This window comes from Neovison vison, chromosome 8, assembly GCF_020171115.1.
Source record: "Neovison vison isolate M4711 chromosome 8, ASM_NN_V1, whole genome shotgun sequence".
Lineage (NCBI taxonomy): Eukaryota > Metazoa > Chordata > Mammalia > Carnivora > Mustelidae > Neogale > Neogale vison.
In genome coordinates this window covers 104,189,119-104,203,463 of record NC_058098.1, presented here as the reverse complement: position 1 = coordinate 104,203,463, position 14,345 = coordinate 104,189,119, and the positions used below count along the sequence as shown (strand labels likewise).

General features: G+C 53.9%; 1 protein-coding gene across 4 annotated transcripts; it reads left to right on the top strand.

Annotated features, from left to right (window-relative positions):
• The first annotated feature begins 652 nt into the window (after window positions 1-652).
• CAPG (capping actin protein, gelsolin like) lies at window positions 653-12,484 on the top strand. Of its 4 annotated transcripts, none has more exons than XM_044261539.1 (10): window positions 653-733; window positions 6,043-6,078; window positions 6,256-6,428; window positions 6,527-6,681; window positions 6,878-7,045; window positions 8,251-8,400; window positions 8,753-8,845; window positions 9,301-9,433; window positions 11,463-11,551; window positions 12,308-12,484. In XM_044261539.1, exons 2-10 carry the CDS (start codon window positions 6,056-6,058, stop codon window positions 12,371-12,373), a joined length of 1,050 nt encoding a protein of 349 aa, XP_044117474.1. In that variant the 5' UTR covers window positions 653-733; window positions 6,043-6,055; the 3' UTR covers window positions 12,374-12,484. The 4 variants fall into 4 exon arrangements, with proteins under 4 accessions (XP_044117474.1, XP_044117476.1, XP_044117475.1 ...); XM_044261541.1 differs by having other exon boundaries at window positions 675-747; XM_044261540.1 differs by lacking the exon at window positions 653-733 and adding an exon at window positions 755-918.
• The last annotated feature ends 1,861 nt before the right edge of the window (window positions 12,485-14,345 follow it).

Sequence of the window (14,345 nt, the reverse complement as noted above, 5' to 3'; positions counted from 1 at the left end):
AACCACCCTTCCTTTTATTGCCGTCCCTCAGAGCGCCCAGTGCCAGGACTGTGTGTCAGCAAACATCTGGTGAACGAGAAGATGACCCAGGGTAGACTTGGGAGACGTTTTGAATGCAGGACACAGCAAAGAATGTTTTTCTAGACCCCAGATACCCCCTCATTAGTGAGCTTAAAAAAAAAAAAAATCAAATGTATGCATTCAGGGCAAGGAGAAAGGCAAGTCTGGGGGAGGAGGAAGAAGTCACTGCAGAGGCAGTGACCCCACCCAGGAAATATGACTAACCCAGCTGAGGCTGGGGCTGGCAGAAAGGTCCGCCTGCGCTGGTGAGTGTGGTAGCTCTCCTCGCAGGTCCCAGACTCAGAGGCTACCCTGGCCTGCAGCCGCCTGAGACCACTATGGGGAAACCACCACATCCGGAGTGGACGTTAGCACCCCATGCCCCGCCGGGTGCCAGCAAGGAGCCAAGCTGGCAGCATCCCCTGCTGGGCCCCAGTGCTCGCCCTTCTCCATTGAAGCCGGCTGGCCCCTCTGCACCGCCCCCCTCCCCGGGCGGAAGGGGACCAGGCTCCACGGGGGCGGGGTCGGAGCCAGGCGGGGCGGAGTCGGAGCCAGGCGGGGCGGGTGGGCGGGGCAGCCCTGCCCTGGACCTCGGGAAGTGAGAAGTTGGGTGGGGCGGGCTGGGAGGAAGAATCTGAAAAGCAGAAGTGCCAGGAAGGAGCGCTGCGGAAAGGTGAAAGTGGCTGGGTGGGTGAGGAAGAGCCGGCCCCTGGGACTTCTCCCTGGGACCCTCTAGCGTGGGCAGGGGAGGGCTGGCTACCAGGGTCTGGAAGCAGAGACTCACATTTCTGGAAGCCGCTTTGTCCGGGACCGGTGTCCCCCAGCCCGCTGTCCTGGCAGCTTTGTGCCAGGCTCCAGGTACATTTATGGTCTGTCTGGAGCCCCAAGGATGCCCTGGAGGAGGGCGGGTTGTGCCTAGGATACTGAGGACCCACTGCTGGGTCAGGCGTGTCCTGCCTGGCGGGAGAGGAGGTGCAGATATCCTGACAGATTTGAGGATGCGGGTTCCTGAGACTGGACTGGCCTGACTGTAGACGGGTGGGCTGCTGTGGTTGCGGGAGAGGGCAGAGCATTTGAATTCAAACTGTAGCACAGCCCATTATTTTGCAAATTCTGTGAGACCTCAGTCGAGGGTCTGCTCCGGAGCCTGGGGTAGAAGAAGGAGAGGAAGTAGGAAGGGAAAGGTGGAGGAGGGAAAGAGTAGGAGCTCCACTTGGTGTCAGGGAAAAGAGCACTAGCTAGGGATTCCCCAGGCAAGGCCTCTGGACCCAGCTCCCCCCTGCCCCCGGGAATGCCCGTGTCCCAGGCTGGGGGGACCTGCTGTCATTTCTAGTGTTGACGCTTACTCTGCCACCCTTTCTTGAGGAGTGAGGTAGGGCTGTTTCATTTCACAACTAGAGGCAAATGGACCACGAGGTGAAGGGACCTTTTCGGATCAAAAGGCAGTGTCTTGAGGAGGACGGAGATAGCACAGGAGGGCAGGCAGGGACAGCTGTTCGGACAGTTGTCAAGCATTGTCTTAAAGGTCTGCATCACAGCAGCCCCCCCACTCCCCAGGCTCCCCAGGCTGTCCTCAAAGGCAGGATCCTAAGGAAGTCAGCGCTGTTTGAGGGCCAAGCCCTTTGTGCACCCTCCCCCACTCCTGGCCTCCGGACAGTCTCTCTGGATTCCCCAGCCTCTGCTTTCTGGCTCTAGGGCTGTTGCAACCTGTCCCAGCCTGTGAAATCCGGTGCTCTCTTGGGCTCCCGCTGTGCTGCTGTTGGAACCACAGCCCTACAAGTCCTAGGTATCCTGTATGTTCTCTGAGCGCCCGCCGGGTGCCCGGCACAGGGTAGGGTTTATAGCGGCAGAAAAGTTTTCCCTTCTTCCCTTCTAGATTCTGGTCTAGTAAATTGATACAAGACAGATTAACAGGAGAAAAACAGTTTAATCACGTGTATACCTCCTGTATACTTGGGAGAGACCCAGGAAAACACCCTGAAATGATTGAAGCCATTAGAAATACCATTAAATACCATCTTATGTTAAAGAAAAAAAGATGTTGGGGGTCAGTTACAGGAGGTTACCAGGAAAGGCATAATGAACAAGGGAAAGATTGTTACGAAGATTTAAGTGGCTGCTTCCCCCTTGGATAAGTTGCTACAGTCATCCCCCCTCCCAAGGGAGATTTCCCTTATAAGAGTAAATGTCTCTTATCAAGGACAACTTCTACTTCGTTTTCAGAATGTTACCTGAGTCTGCTGCTTCTTAAAAATAGCCGGTTTAAAATAATCAACATGCCAAAGAGGCTTATTTTGGGGTGGTATATTTTGCTCCCCTTCAGGTTCTAGCTATGTTTAGAGAGGCAAAGTACTGTCTCCGCCCAAAGGGCCCGTTATAGCCTAGTAGGGGAGGTAGGCAGATCCATAACTCAGAGTACTCCGAGAGTGGGAAGAAGCAAAGGTTTTAAGGTAAGAGGTATTTGTGGAAGAGGCTATCCTGTGAGGTGGTAAGTTCCCCATCACCAGAAGTGTGCAAGAGGAGGACGGTGAGGGATGCTGTAGAAGAGATTCCTGCACTGTGTACGTATGGGCATGTGTTGGGAGGCAGATGCGGAACAGGATTAGATAAGTATTTAGGCGCCTTTTAACGCTGACATCTGTGATTCTATGACATTCCCCACTTAGGGGAAGTTTGTGGAGCCACTGGGTGTGATGGCTCCCGACTGCTCTGTCTCCTCCAGGTAAACCATGAGACATGGGTTGTTCTTTCTCATTTCTGTGCCCCCACCATCACTTTGCCCAGTGCCAAGCTCCCAGTGTAGACTTTGTATGGAATTGCACGGAGCCTATCTTGGGCTGTTGGAGGAACACAGGCGTGTCAGTCGAGTCTTCGGCTCTGGCTGAGATGTGAAGCTGCCAGATCATCCTAATAGACAACCTGCAGGTAGAGACTGGAGTATCTGCTCCTGAGTGAGAGGGCTGGGAGTGCTCCCGGAAAAGACTGCCGAACGTCCTGGCAGGCTCATTGGACAGCTGGGGTTTGGTCTGGGCCTAGAGGGTGGTGGGGCTTCACTGGACTTGAAGTGGGTGTGAACACTGGGCAAGCTTAAGCTGCTGTGGGCTTGAGCAGAGTCGCTGGAAGGGAGAGGTGTCTGATGGCCCCTAGAGCAGAAGGCCAAGGGGCAGGGATCTGACGGGATGGCAGGTGTTCCCGCCCCGACCTGAACTTTAGAGTCTCCCTGGAACTTCTCACACCTGCCCTCCATCCTGGCTCCACCCCGGGAACTCTGATTTCAACTGTTCTGGTGTGTGGCCTGGATACTGGGATATTTTTTTGAGCTCGATGATTCTAATGTACAGGCAGGTGTGAGATGCCTTTCTGGCCAGTTAACGGGCAGCGGAAAATCACCTGGAACGTATGTTCAAAATGCAGATGCACAGGCCCCACTCCACACCTCTGTGATCAAAATCTCCAGGCCTGGGGCTGGGGCAGCTGTGTTTTTATAAGATCCCAAGCTAATTTGATCAGGCAGGGAGGATGATGAAGAAGCAGGTGGCCAAGTGGATCCCGGAGACCCGCAGTTCCGATGGGGGGCTGCCTGCTTCTGGGGTATGGCCCGAGCTCCCCGGTCAGGGACATAAAAGGAAAAATAGTAAAGCTCACAACTGACCCTCTTGTTCACACTATCTCTCCTTGCTGGCTGGGGCGTGGGATAGCCGCCCCACCCTTTCAGACCTGAGTCACAGGCTGAGGGCCTGTGGCAAGGGATGTGGGCAAGCATGTGACCTTTTGTGGAATGGAGGAACATTAAAGGTTCCCTCCCCAAATTTCCCCTCATTGCCTCCTGCTTTGGGAAAGAGTGATTCCAAACAATGCCTTCAGCTCTGCTGTGAGTTAGGAATGGAAAAGAAGTCATGATTCCCGTGGTTTTTGACAGCCATTACCACTGCTCCTGTTTTCCCTCCGTTTTCTGCTCAGACCCAACACCCTCTCCTCTCCTGCTTATCCCCTAAGGATGGCTCTTCGCCCTTCCTGCTTCTCCAGCCCCAAAAAGCTCCCCATGGTGCCCATTTGTCTCTTCACCCTGAAATTCCCCAGGCCCTTAACCCTGAGTAGCAGATGCTGTTCACCTGCACAGCGTGAATTGTGTTAAAGTGCTGGCTAGTGTGGGCTGTGCATTTTAAGCCAAGAAAGAAAAAAAGAAGCTGTGTAGTAATAGAAACATAGGAAACAGATGGTAAGCGAAGCTGTAGCTATTGCATTTGCTGATTTAAAAAAAAATAATATATATTTTTGAAATACTTGCCTTTACCATTTCCCTCTTGAGTAACTTGTCCAAAAAAGATTGCTTTCACTGACCTATAGAATAACATGACATTTGAGGTGTGGGGGAGGAAAAATTTCCTCAGTCCCTCAAGGTCCTTCTAGAATCAGGTACACGCTAATTTTCTTTTCTATAATATATTTATCTTGTTTTTTTATATCAGGATAATGCTGGTGGCATAGAATGAATTGGGAAAGTTCTCTCTCCTATTTTCTGGAAAATGGAATTGGTACTTTGTCTTCTTTAAATTTTTGGTAGAATGTACCATGTCTTGGGGGTCCCTTGGGTGGCTCAGTTGAACATCCAACTCTTGATTTCAGTTCAGATCATGATCCCAGGATCTTGGGATTGAACCCTGCCCAGCAGGGAGTCTGCTTCTCCCTTTCCCTCTCTCTCAAAGAAAGAAAGGAAGAATGAAAAGAAAAAAATAAATAAAAAGAATGTACCATGATATGCAATTAGAGGCAGAGGGTTAAGTACAAATTCAGTTTCTTTAATAGATATGAAAACTATTCAGGTAGTCTATTTTTTCTTGATTGAACTTTCATAATTTATATCCTTCAAGGTATTTTCCCATTTCATATATTTTGTTGAAAATATTGGCATAAGTTTTTGTAATATTTTCTTTGTCCTTTTAATATTTGTAGAATCTGTAGTGAATCATTCTCTTATTTCTGAACTGGAAATTTATGTCTTTTCTTTTTCCTAATCAGTTTATCTAAAGGCTCATCAGTTTTATTGATTTTTTTTCAAAAACCAGCTTCTTGGGGTACCTGGGTGGCTCAGTGGGTTAAAGCCTCTGCCTTTGGCTCAGGTCATGATGCCAGGGTCCTGGGATCGAGCCCCACATCGGGCTCTCTGCTCAGCAGGGAGTCTGCTTCCCCTCTCTCTGCCTACTTGTGATCTCTGTCTGTCAAATAAATAAATAAAATCTTAAAAAAAACCCAGCTTCATTGATTTTCTCTCCATATATATTTTTTTATTTCTATTGATTTCTGCACTTATTTTTATTATTTCATTTCTTCTGATTATTCTGGGTTTAATTTTCTTTTCCTTCTCTGGCATTGTTATGGTGGGAACTTAAGTTACTGATTTTTGACTTTTCTTTTTTTTTTTTTTTAAAGATTTTATTTATTTATTTGACAGAGAGAGAGATCACAAGTAGGCAGAGAGTCAGGCAGAGATAGAAGGGGAAGCAGGCTCCCTGGTGAGCAGAGAGCCCGATGCGGGGCTCGATCCCAGGACACTGGGATCATGACCTGAGCCGAAGGCAGCGGCTTAATCCACTGAGCCACCCAGGCGCCCCGATTTTTGACTTTTCTAATATAAGCAGTTATTACTTAAAGAGCTGTATGTCAGTCAGTCCCGTGTAAGGACCAGAGTTAGGGTTCTGGAAGCAGAGGAGAGGTATGGCTGAGAAGTCACAGCAAGAGAAAGACATTGGCCCAGGAGTCAGAAACCTAGTTTTCACTAGCCACTCACAAGCTTTGTACTTTGATTTTCTAAGCCTCAGTGTCTTTGCCTGCATAATGGAGCCAGGGTAATCTCTTGGGCTCTTGCGATGAAATTGTTAATGAATATGATAGCATTTGACACCTGGAAAGGCGTCCCCAGACCAAAGTGAAGGGTGGTTGTCATAACATTTGTAATCATAACGGCTTCTTCTGTCTTTCTAGAACCGGAAACAGCATGTACACACGCCTCCCCCAGAGGTAGGCTATATGCTCCATCCCCTTTCCCTTCTCCCCTTCTGCCTCAAGGACTGCCCTCCTCACAGCTTCCCTCATGCCCACACCGGTCCCCCGCCCACCCCGGTCCTCCCCGGTGTCTGCTTGGGCCCACTCCTCCTGGGCCCTGGCCACCACCACCCCCCTGCTTCCCTCCTGCAGCGGCTCTCCGTTCCCAGCCTCAGTGCAGGATCCTGGCTTGCATGTATGGCGGGTGGAGAAACTGAAGCCAGTGCCTGTAGCACGTGAGAGCCAGGGCGTCTTCTTCTCGGGGGACTCCTACCTCGTGCTGCACAATGGCCCGGAAGAGCTGTCCCACCTGCACCTGTGGATAGGTAAGGAGGCTGTGGGCCAAGCTGGGGGTGTGGCCCCAGCGGGAGCTGGGGCTGGCATGGGTCTCACGGGCCTTGCCTGCCCCTCCCCGCCCCTGCAGGCCAGCAGTCCTCCCGGGACGAGCAGGGGGCCTGCGCTATGCTGGCCGTGCATCTCAACACCCTACTTGGGGAGCGGCCCGTGCAGCATCGAGAGGTGCAGGGCAATGAGTCCGACCTCTTCATGAGCTACTTCCCACGTGGCCTCAAGTACCAGGTCAGAGCCCACCTTCTGGCACCCTTAGCCTGCGGCTTCTCTCCGAGCCACTCCTCCTTCCAGCCAGTTCTCACCCTGCAGGAGGCCCAGGCGCCCTCAGGCCTGGGTCCTCCCTACCCCATCCCCTGCTGGCAGGGGCTGTGGAGGACTGGGGGGCTCCCATCAGCCCGCTAAGGTTGACTGGTCTGGGCTGCAGGAGGGCGGAGTGGACTCAGCATTTCACAAGACCTCCCCCGGGGCCGCTCCAGCTGCCATCAAGAAACTGTACCAGGTGAAGGGGAAGAAGAACATCCGGGCCACCGAGCGGGCACTGAGCTGGGATAGCTTCAACACTGGGGACTGCTTCATCCTGGACCTGGGCCAGGTGAGCAGGCTGGCGGGGCTGAGCGCCATGTGGGCACCCGGCTTTTAAGAGTGCCAGGGAGCGGGAGAGAAGCCGCTCCAGCCTTTAGAAAACATCTTACATTCAGAAAGGCAGAAACCTCCCTCTGCCGTCTAGCCAGGGTCTCTAACACGGCAGCCCACCATCTCCTCCTCTTGGAGCCTTTTAACTCTGAGGTCGCGCCAGCCAGACCTCTCATTCATTTGTCCGCTCAGCCCTTCACTCAGTGAGCCTCTGCTGCCTACTCAGAGCCTGCCGGGGGACCACAAATGGCTTGCCCTGGGAAGGCAGCCCACACAGGCCTGTCACCTGCTGTAATGCTCCCTGGGATGCGATGAGGACTCCCGAGAAGCAGGACCTGTGCTGAGGGGTGCTTGGGGCCGGGAGGGCTCCCTCTAGCGGGCGCTGATGCCACTGTTCCAGGCAGGAGCCATCTGACTAGAGCCTCTCGAAGGGGGGACTTGCCTCTCCCGGTGAAGGGACAGGCGAGGTGAGGCTGAGGCACTGAAGGGGGAGAGGTGCAGAAACACATGCTGACGGCAGGGAGAGGACTAGCTGGGCTGAGACCCTGAGTGGGGACAGGAGCTGTGGGAGCGAAAATTGTTGTGGAGCCCGAGATCCAGGTCCTGAGAGTGTTGGGAGGAGTCTGGACTGCACCTTGTACTGAAGGCTCCAGGCAGGAAGCCCACCTCGGGCAGTGTGTGAGGAGGGTGAGCAGTAGTGAGTGGAGGGAAGAGACCAGCGCAGCAGGGTGCAGGTGGTGGTGTGAGATACGGGGCTCCAGGGTGCCAATCACCCCATCCCTCACTCATTCGTTCATTCATTCATTCAATATTTAATACGTGTCTGGATATGTGCCAGTCTCTGTTTAAGTACTGGGCACACGGCTGTGAACAAAGCAAAGCAAAGCAAAACACCTGCCCTAGTGAAGCTTACTTTCCAGTCAGGGGAGATAGATTACAGACAAGATCAAGACTTTATGTATTTGCGGGTGAGCCTTGTGAAGAAAAGGAAAGCAGGAGAGACATAGGTTGGCCACAGAACACTCTCGCAAAAAGTGTCGTGTTGTCTTAGATGGCCTTGCCCCCAGGGGCAGTTCTTCAGGACCACCGGCCCCCCCCCCCCCGCCACACACACGTGCACAGCAGGCTGGATGCAGGCAGTTGAGCCTCCCCACTTCCCTCCAGAACATCTTCGCCTGGTGTGGTGGCAAGTCCAACATCCTGGAGCGCAACAAGGCGCGGGACCTGGCCCTGGCCATCCGGGACAGTGAGCGGCAGGGCAAGGCCCAGGTGGAGATCGTCACGGATGGGGAAGAGCCCGCCGAGATGATCCAGGTCGGGGAACGTTGGGGTGGGCAGCCGGGAGAAGCTGTGGGAAGGAGGGTGGTCAGGAGAGGAGGGTGGGGGTGGGGGTGGGGATGGGTGGTCTTGGGGTACTGCTTAGGGCTGTGGCTTCTCACGGGGTGCCTTGTGCGATTTAGAATAAAGCGCCCCTCTGGGTGGATGGACCAGTGCCCTGGCAGGTGGACTGGGCTGGACCCAGCCCTCACTCGCCTCTGCTGGGTGCCCTTGTGCAGGACACGGTTTGCCTCCCCCAGACGTGGTAGCCTCAGGCATGATGGGTTGGGAAGGTCTGGGGCAGATGCCCAGGAGTCCCTGGAAACCTGGCCTGCTGTGGCCCCTCTAGGTCCTGGGCCCCAAGCCAGCTCTGAAGGAGGGCAACCCCGAGGAAGACCTCACAGCTGACCGGACAAATGCCCAGGCTGCAGCTCTGTATAAGGTGGGCACACTGGGCCTGCCCTGGGCTGGGGCAGAGGGTGCTGAAGGGAGAGGGGGAAGCCTGGGGAAGGTTGGGCCATGCAGCAGGGTGGCTTATCTGGGACTCTGAGTGGGGTGAAGATGGGAAACAGATGGATGCCTGGCCCTTCTGAGGAGATAAAGACCACTTCACTTCTCCCCCATTCTTGGAAAAGGCAGTGTGAAACCAATGCTGAGCTTTACTTTTTGGGTTTTTTTGCATTCATTTGTGATTTGGAGTCCACTTAATTTCCAAATGGCCGCAGGGCCTTGGCTGCAGTGACTGAGGTGACATGAGGGTCGGTGTGCCCAGTCTCCTCTCCGCTCCTTGGGCTGGGACCATGAGTGGGGACCTTGGGGGCTGTGGTCTAGGGGCGGAGATTAGGGCTGTGTGCTGGGGGCAGCGGGTAGGATCTGGCACTGCCCATCCTCCCCCAGGTCTCTGATGCCACCGGACAGATGAACCTGACCAAGGTGGCCGACTCCAGTCCCTTTGCCCTTGAGCTGCTACTGTCTGATGACTGCTTCGTGCTGGACAACGGGCTCTGTGGCAAGATCTACATCTGGAAAGGTACACCTGGCTTCTCCATTCTAGCCTGAGGCCCCTGCAGCTGCTCAGACCTGGGTATGCTTCCCACTCTGGGGCTCAGCCTGCCTGATTGCTTTCAAAAACAGCACCAGGGAGCTGCTGAGCCTTTTCTCTCTGCTGTTCCCACCCCTAAATTCCAGGCAGGGGTTCTGAAGTATCAGCAAGCCTTAGAATCACCAGAGGGCCTATTAGAACGGATGGCTGGACAACACCCCCCCCAAAATTTGCATATCTAACTGGTTCCCAGGCCTTGCTGCTGGTCCAGGATCACATTTGGGGGACTGCTGTCCTAGAGTACCCCTAGGCCTTCAGGGCTGCTGGGACCCCAGTCTTGCCATTCTGCCTTGGGGTATGACAGAAACTTTTGATAAATTAAATCTCACTTGGTGCCCTGGGAAATGAACTAGTAGAACTTGTTTTTCCCAAGAAATTACATTGGCTGGAGATAGAAACACTGTTGTGTACAAGCTTGTTCGCTTGGTTTAACTCCAAAAATGTTGAAACAAATCCCTGAGTCTCCAACTGACCCTGGGAACTTCTTTCTCCATGCTTCTCTTTTCTCGAGCGTGTCTTACCTTCCTGACCAGATTATAATCTTCCTGAGAGCAAGAACAATATCATCTCCAGTGTTGTGGCGAAATAGCATTTGCTCAATAAATATTTGTGGGGGCAACCAAAGCCCAGAGAAACCCGCAGCCCTAGCCTGGGGAGGAAGATGGGGAGGGATTAGGTGGTCCCAGGGTAGCTGCTACTGGCCAGTAATACTCCAGGCTCCGGTAAGGGCCAGAGCAGCAAGGAGCTGCTCTCCTTGCTTTCTGTGAGCTGGGGCGGGGATGGTGGGAGACTGGGCACTGGGGCTGCCTTTTCCCCTCTTGCCACAAGGTACCTTTCCCATGGAACCAGTTCCGAGCTTGAGGGGTTCCCACATGCCCACGGAAGGGAATTTAACCCCAAGCAAAGAACTGAATCATTTAGGAAAGAGAAACCAGAGAAGAAAAACAAACAAAAACAAGAAAACTGGGGTGCCTGGGTGGCTCAGTTGGTTGAGCAACTGCCTTTGGCTCAGATCATGATCCCGGACTTCCAGGATCGAGTCCCGCATCGGGCTCCCAGCTCCTTGGGGAGTCTGCTTCTCCCTCTGACCTTCTCCTCTCTCATGCTCTCTCTCACTCATTCTCCCTCAAATAAATAAATAAAATCTAAACAAACAAAACAAACAAACAAACAAACAAAAACAAAACAAGAAAACTGGGAGCTAGCAAGAGAAGTATCTTGCCTGACCCAGAGCACATCTTGCACTAACGGAATTGCCCACAGGAGGGGATGGATAACTGTATGGTCTCGCTTTTTATAAGCTCTGGCATCATGGGAGTGAGGTAATAATAAATCACACCCTTTTGTCCTATTTAGGTTTACACAAAAGGCTTGATACTTGTTGATACTCATCAACAGTACAGTTGACAGACTCCAGCGGTAAGGTGTCCTGGATGGGGCTCTCGACGTAGAGTCTCATGCCATGGGGGAACACTAACTCTGAGCATCCATGGGGCCCTGGTCCGAGCAGAAGGTTTCCATTAGAGCAGGCAGAAAGAAGAGTTTCCATCCCATTTGGAGCTGCCAGATTAGGAGAAGTCTCCAGGCCTGACTTTACACCTCCAGACTCCTCAGCATCTTAGCACCTCCTGGTCCATTTATTTGAGAAGCTGCCAGCTATCTATGGACACCCGCCCCCCCCCCCCGACCGTCGCTTTCCTTGAAAAAATAGGATGTCCCTGCTCTTTTTAAAAAATTCCCCTTCCTGGGGCGCCTGGGTGGCTCAGTGGTTAAGCCGCTGCCTTCGGCTCAGGTCATGATCTCAGGGTCCTGGGATCGAGCCCCGCATCGGGCTCTCTGCTCAGCAGGGAGCCTGCTTCCTCCTCTCTCTCTGCCTGCCTCTCTGCCTGCTTGTGATCTCTGTCAAATAAATAAATAAAATCTTAAAAAAAAAAAATTCCCCTTCCAATTGACCCAGGGCGAAAAGCTAACGAGAAGGAGCGGCAGGCGGCTCTCCAAGTGGCCGAGGACTTCATCTCCCGCATGCGATATGCCCCCAACACTCAGGTGAGGAGACGCCTGGTGCCCCCCTCCCCGTCCTGGGGCTCTTCCTGTGACCCCCTAACCTGCAGACTGGACAAGAAGGGCTGGAAATCCTTGGGCACAGTCAGGAACAGTCAGGCCCCCCATTGGGCCCCTCCAGGTTGAAAGCCCTTTTAATCCTTCAACATTTAAAAGTACATGGTGTTTTCTCTTCCTTTTTAAAAGATTTATTTATCTGAGTGAGAGCGAGCTCGCACATGAGCATGATGGGGGAGGGGCAGAGGGAGAGAGGGAAGGAGAGCATCGGACTCTGCTCAATGTGGGCTCTATCTCACGACCCTGAGACCATGACTTGAGCCGAAACCAAGAGTCGGATGCTCAGCTGAGACACCCAGGCATCCCAAAAGTACACAGAGTTTTCTGAGGGGACGTTGGGCAGCCCTCCTCTGGCAGCCCAGAGAGCCTGGTGCAGGCAGCGTGTGTGCCTCCTCTGGACCCTGGTCTCCGGCTTGTCCTGCCCCTGTTGCCCCAGCACAGTGACTCCATGAGTCATTCCAAGGGAAGCTGATAAGGCTCAGAGATGACAGCTGCATCTCTTGGACTATGCACCCAAGTGCTTGAAGCCATCCCCTCTCTTGGCTTATTTCTTGGCCAGAAGCATCCGTGACCTGGGCGGCCATGTGGACTCAGGCCTAGCACCCAGTACCCTGCTCCACGGCTCCGCTAGGGCCTTGCCTGGTGGAACCTCATGGTTAGACTTCTCTCCCCGTCTTGCTGCAGGTGGAGATTCTGCCCCAGGGCCGCGAGAGCCCCATCTTCAAGCAGTTCTTCAAGGACTGGAAATGAGGGTGTGCACCTCCCTGACCTCCGCCTCCTGCTCGCTTTCTCCTCTTCTGGCTCCCTGGTCAGTGCAGAGGTGGCCCCGAGGCTGTCCAATAAAGATGAGTGCTTTTCTGACCCTCTGCCCTCACCACCTGCCCTGAGCTAATCCTCACTCCTCCGCTTGCCATCAGGGCTCATCCAGGGGCTGGGGCAGAGGAGGGCCCGGCAATCCCCCGTTGTCCCACTCAGGGGCTGAGACAGACTTTCGAAGCAGTGGGGCCCAGAGCTCCAGCTGGTGGGGACTTCGGGGAGCCTGGTGGGGTGGAGGCACAGCTCCGGGCCTGGGCACTGCTTGCCACTGGGGTTCAGTTCCATCACACGTCCCCAGCTGGGACGAGGCTGGGGCAGCAGGCTGGGGACGCAGTTCTGTTTGAGCTGCGATTTCCTCAGCTGCCCTGAGAAACCACTGTGAGGCAGCACCTGAATGACATGCTTGCTGACCAAGAGGACAGCTTATTGCCACTGCACACAAGACTGGCTTGTCACCTTGGGGGCACATCGCATCACGTTAGGCTGATGGGAACAGGGCACTGGAGGGCCAGGGAAACCCCAGGCTAGTGTGGAGAATCACGGAGTCTGGTTTGCGTGTTACCATGCTTCTGGGTTGTCCTGGCCAAGCTGCTTTTCCTTGTCTAGGCCATTCTTTCGTATCACGGGGTGGTGGCTGGAAAACCAGGCTAGAGAGCCAAATGGGAGAACGGAGTAGCCCAGAGTGCTCAATCTGGGGGCAGGAGCAAGGCTGGGTAAGTCTGAACTGGAGTTCAGGAGGCCCGGCCGAGCTGCGGCTGTCCTGACCCACTTCCACCCCTGGGCCCCAAGGATTATGTGGCTTCTGAGCACTGATTAGCTGGATTCTTCCATCCCCAACAAATTCTAACCAAGTTCATCTTGATTTCGTGCAAAGTAGCACAGGGAAATCAGCTCAGCTCCTCTATGTATCCCCTCGTCTTCTCTCTGGGGAGCTGTGTGGGGGTCCAACCGACAGCCTACGGAGACAGCATGTGCCAGGGATGATTCACAAAGGAGAGCAAGAAGGAGGGGCACCAGATCCGTGGTTCCGACCTTTCTAGGGTTGTGAAGCATTTTACATCTCCTGAGGAAGGCCTAGATAGGCCCTTCCAAGGAAAAATGTACAGGTTAAGATGTTTGCATCTACTTCCAAAGGGTTTCGGCCCCCCTCCCCCTTCCCCAAGAGAACCACAACTTAATCCCTGGACTGTGCTGTTGCTAATGTCCCAAGGTCTGAAGCTGAGCACTCCGGAGGCATTACATGGGGAGTGACTTAGTTAGAAAGGACTCTCGCAGAGGCCACTGGCCTCCCCTCCAGCTAGAAGCCCACGTGGACTGGTCCCCAGCCATGCTGTGGGCTACTGGTCCCCAGCCATGCTGTTGTCTGTCCGGTCTGCAGAATTAGCCTTCTGCAGAGCAAGTGGAAGGAATCTGCAGAGGAGGAGCTACGGAATAGACACTCTCAAGTGGAGGTTGGGTCGTAGCCTTTCTGTGCCCCTGCCCCACCAAGCTCAGGATGCTGTCGGCCACCCCTGCAGGCCCACTAAGAACCCAGATTGGAGGAAGTAAAGGGGACAAAGGATTAGTTCAGGTTGGGCCAGGATGGCACGATGCAAACTGCAGTCCATTACCAGCCCTGGCCTTGAGGCATCCTGCTAACAATGGTGCGGAGTTCTCTGTTGTACCAGGGGGCTGTGTTGTCTCACCTCAGCAATGCACCCCAGCTCCAGAGGGTTGGACTTGGAGAAGTGTGCAGGGGTGAGATTGTGATCTTCCATGGGTCTACTTGAAGGGGTACAGAGGACAGAGTGGCGTAGTGGGGTCTCCCCAGCTCAGGACACCCTGACCCGGAGCAATGGAGCAACGGAGCTACTAGCTTCCCCAGAAGCCAATGTAGGAAAAACACGTGGGGGCCTCACAGCAATCT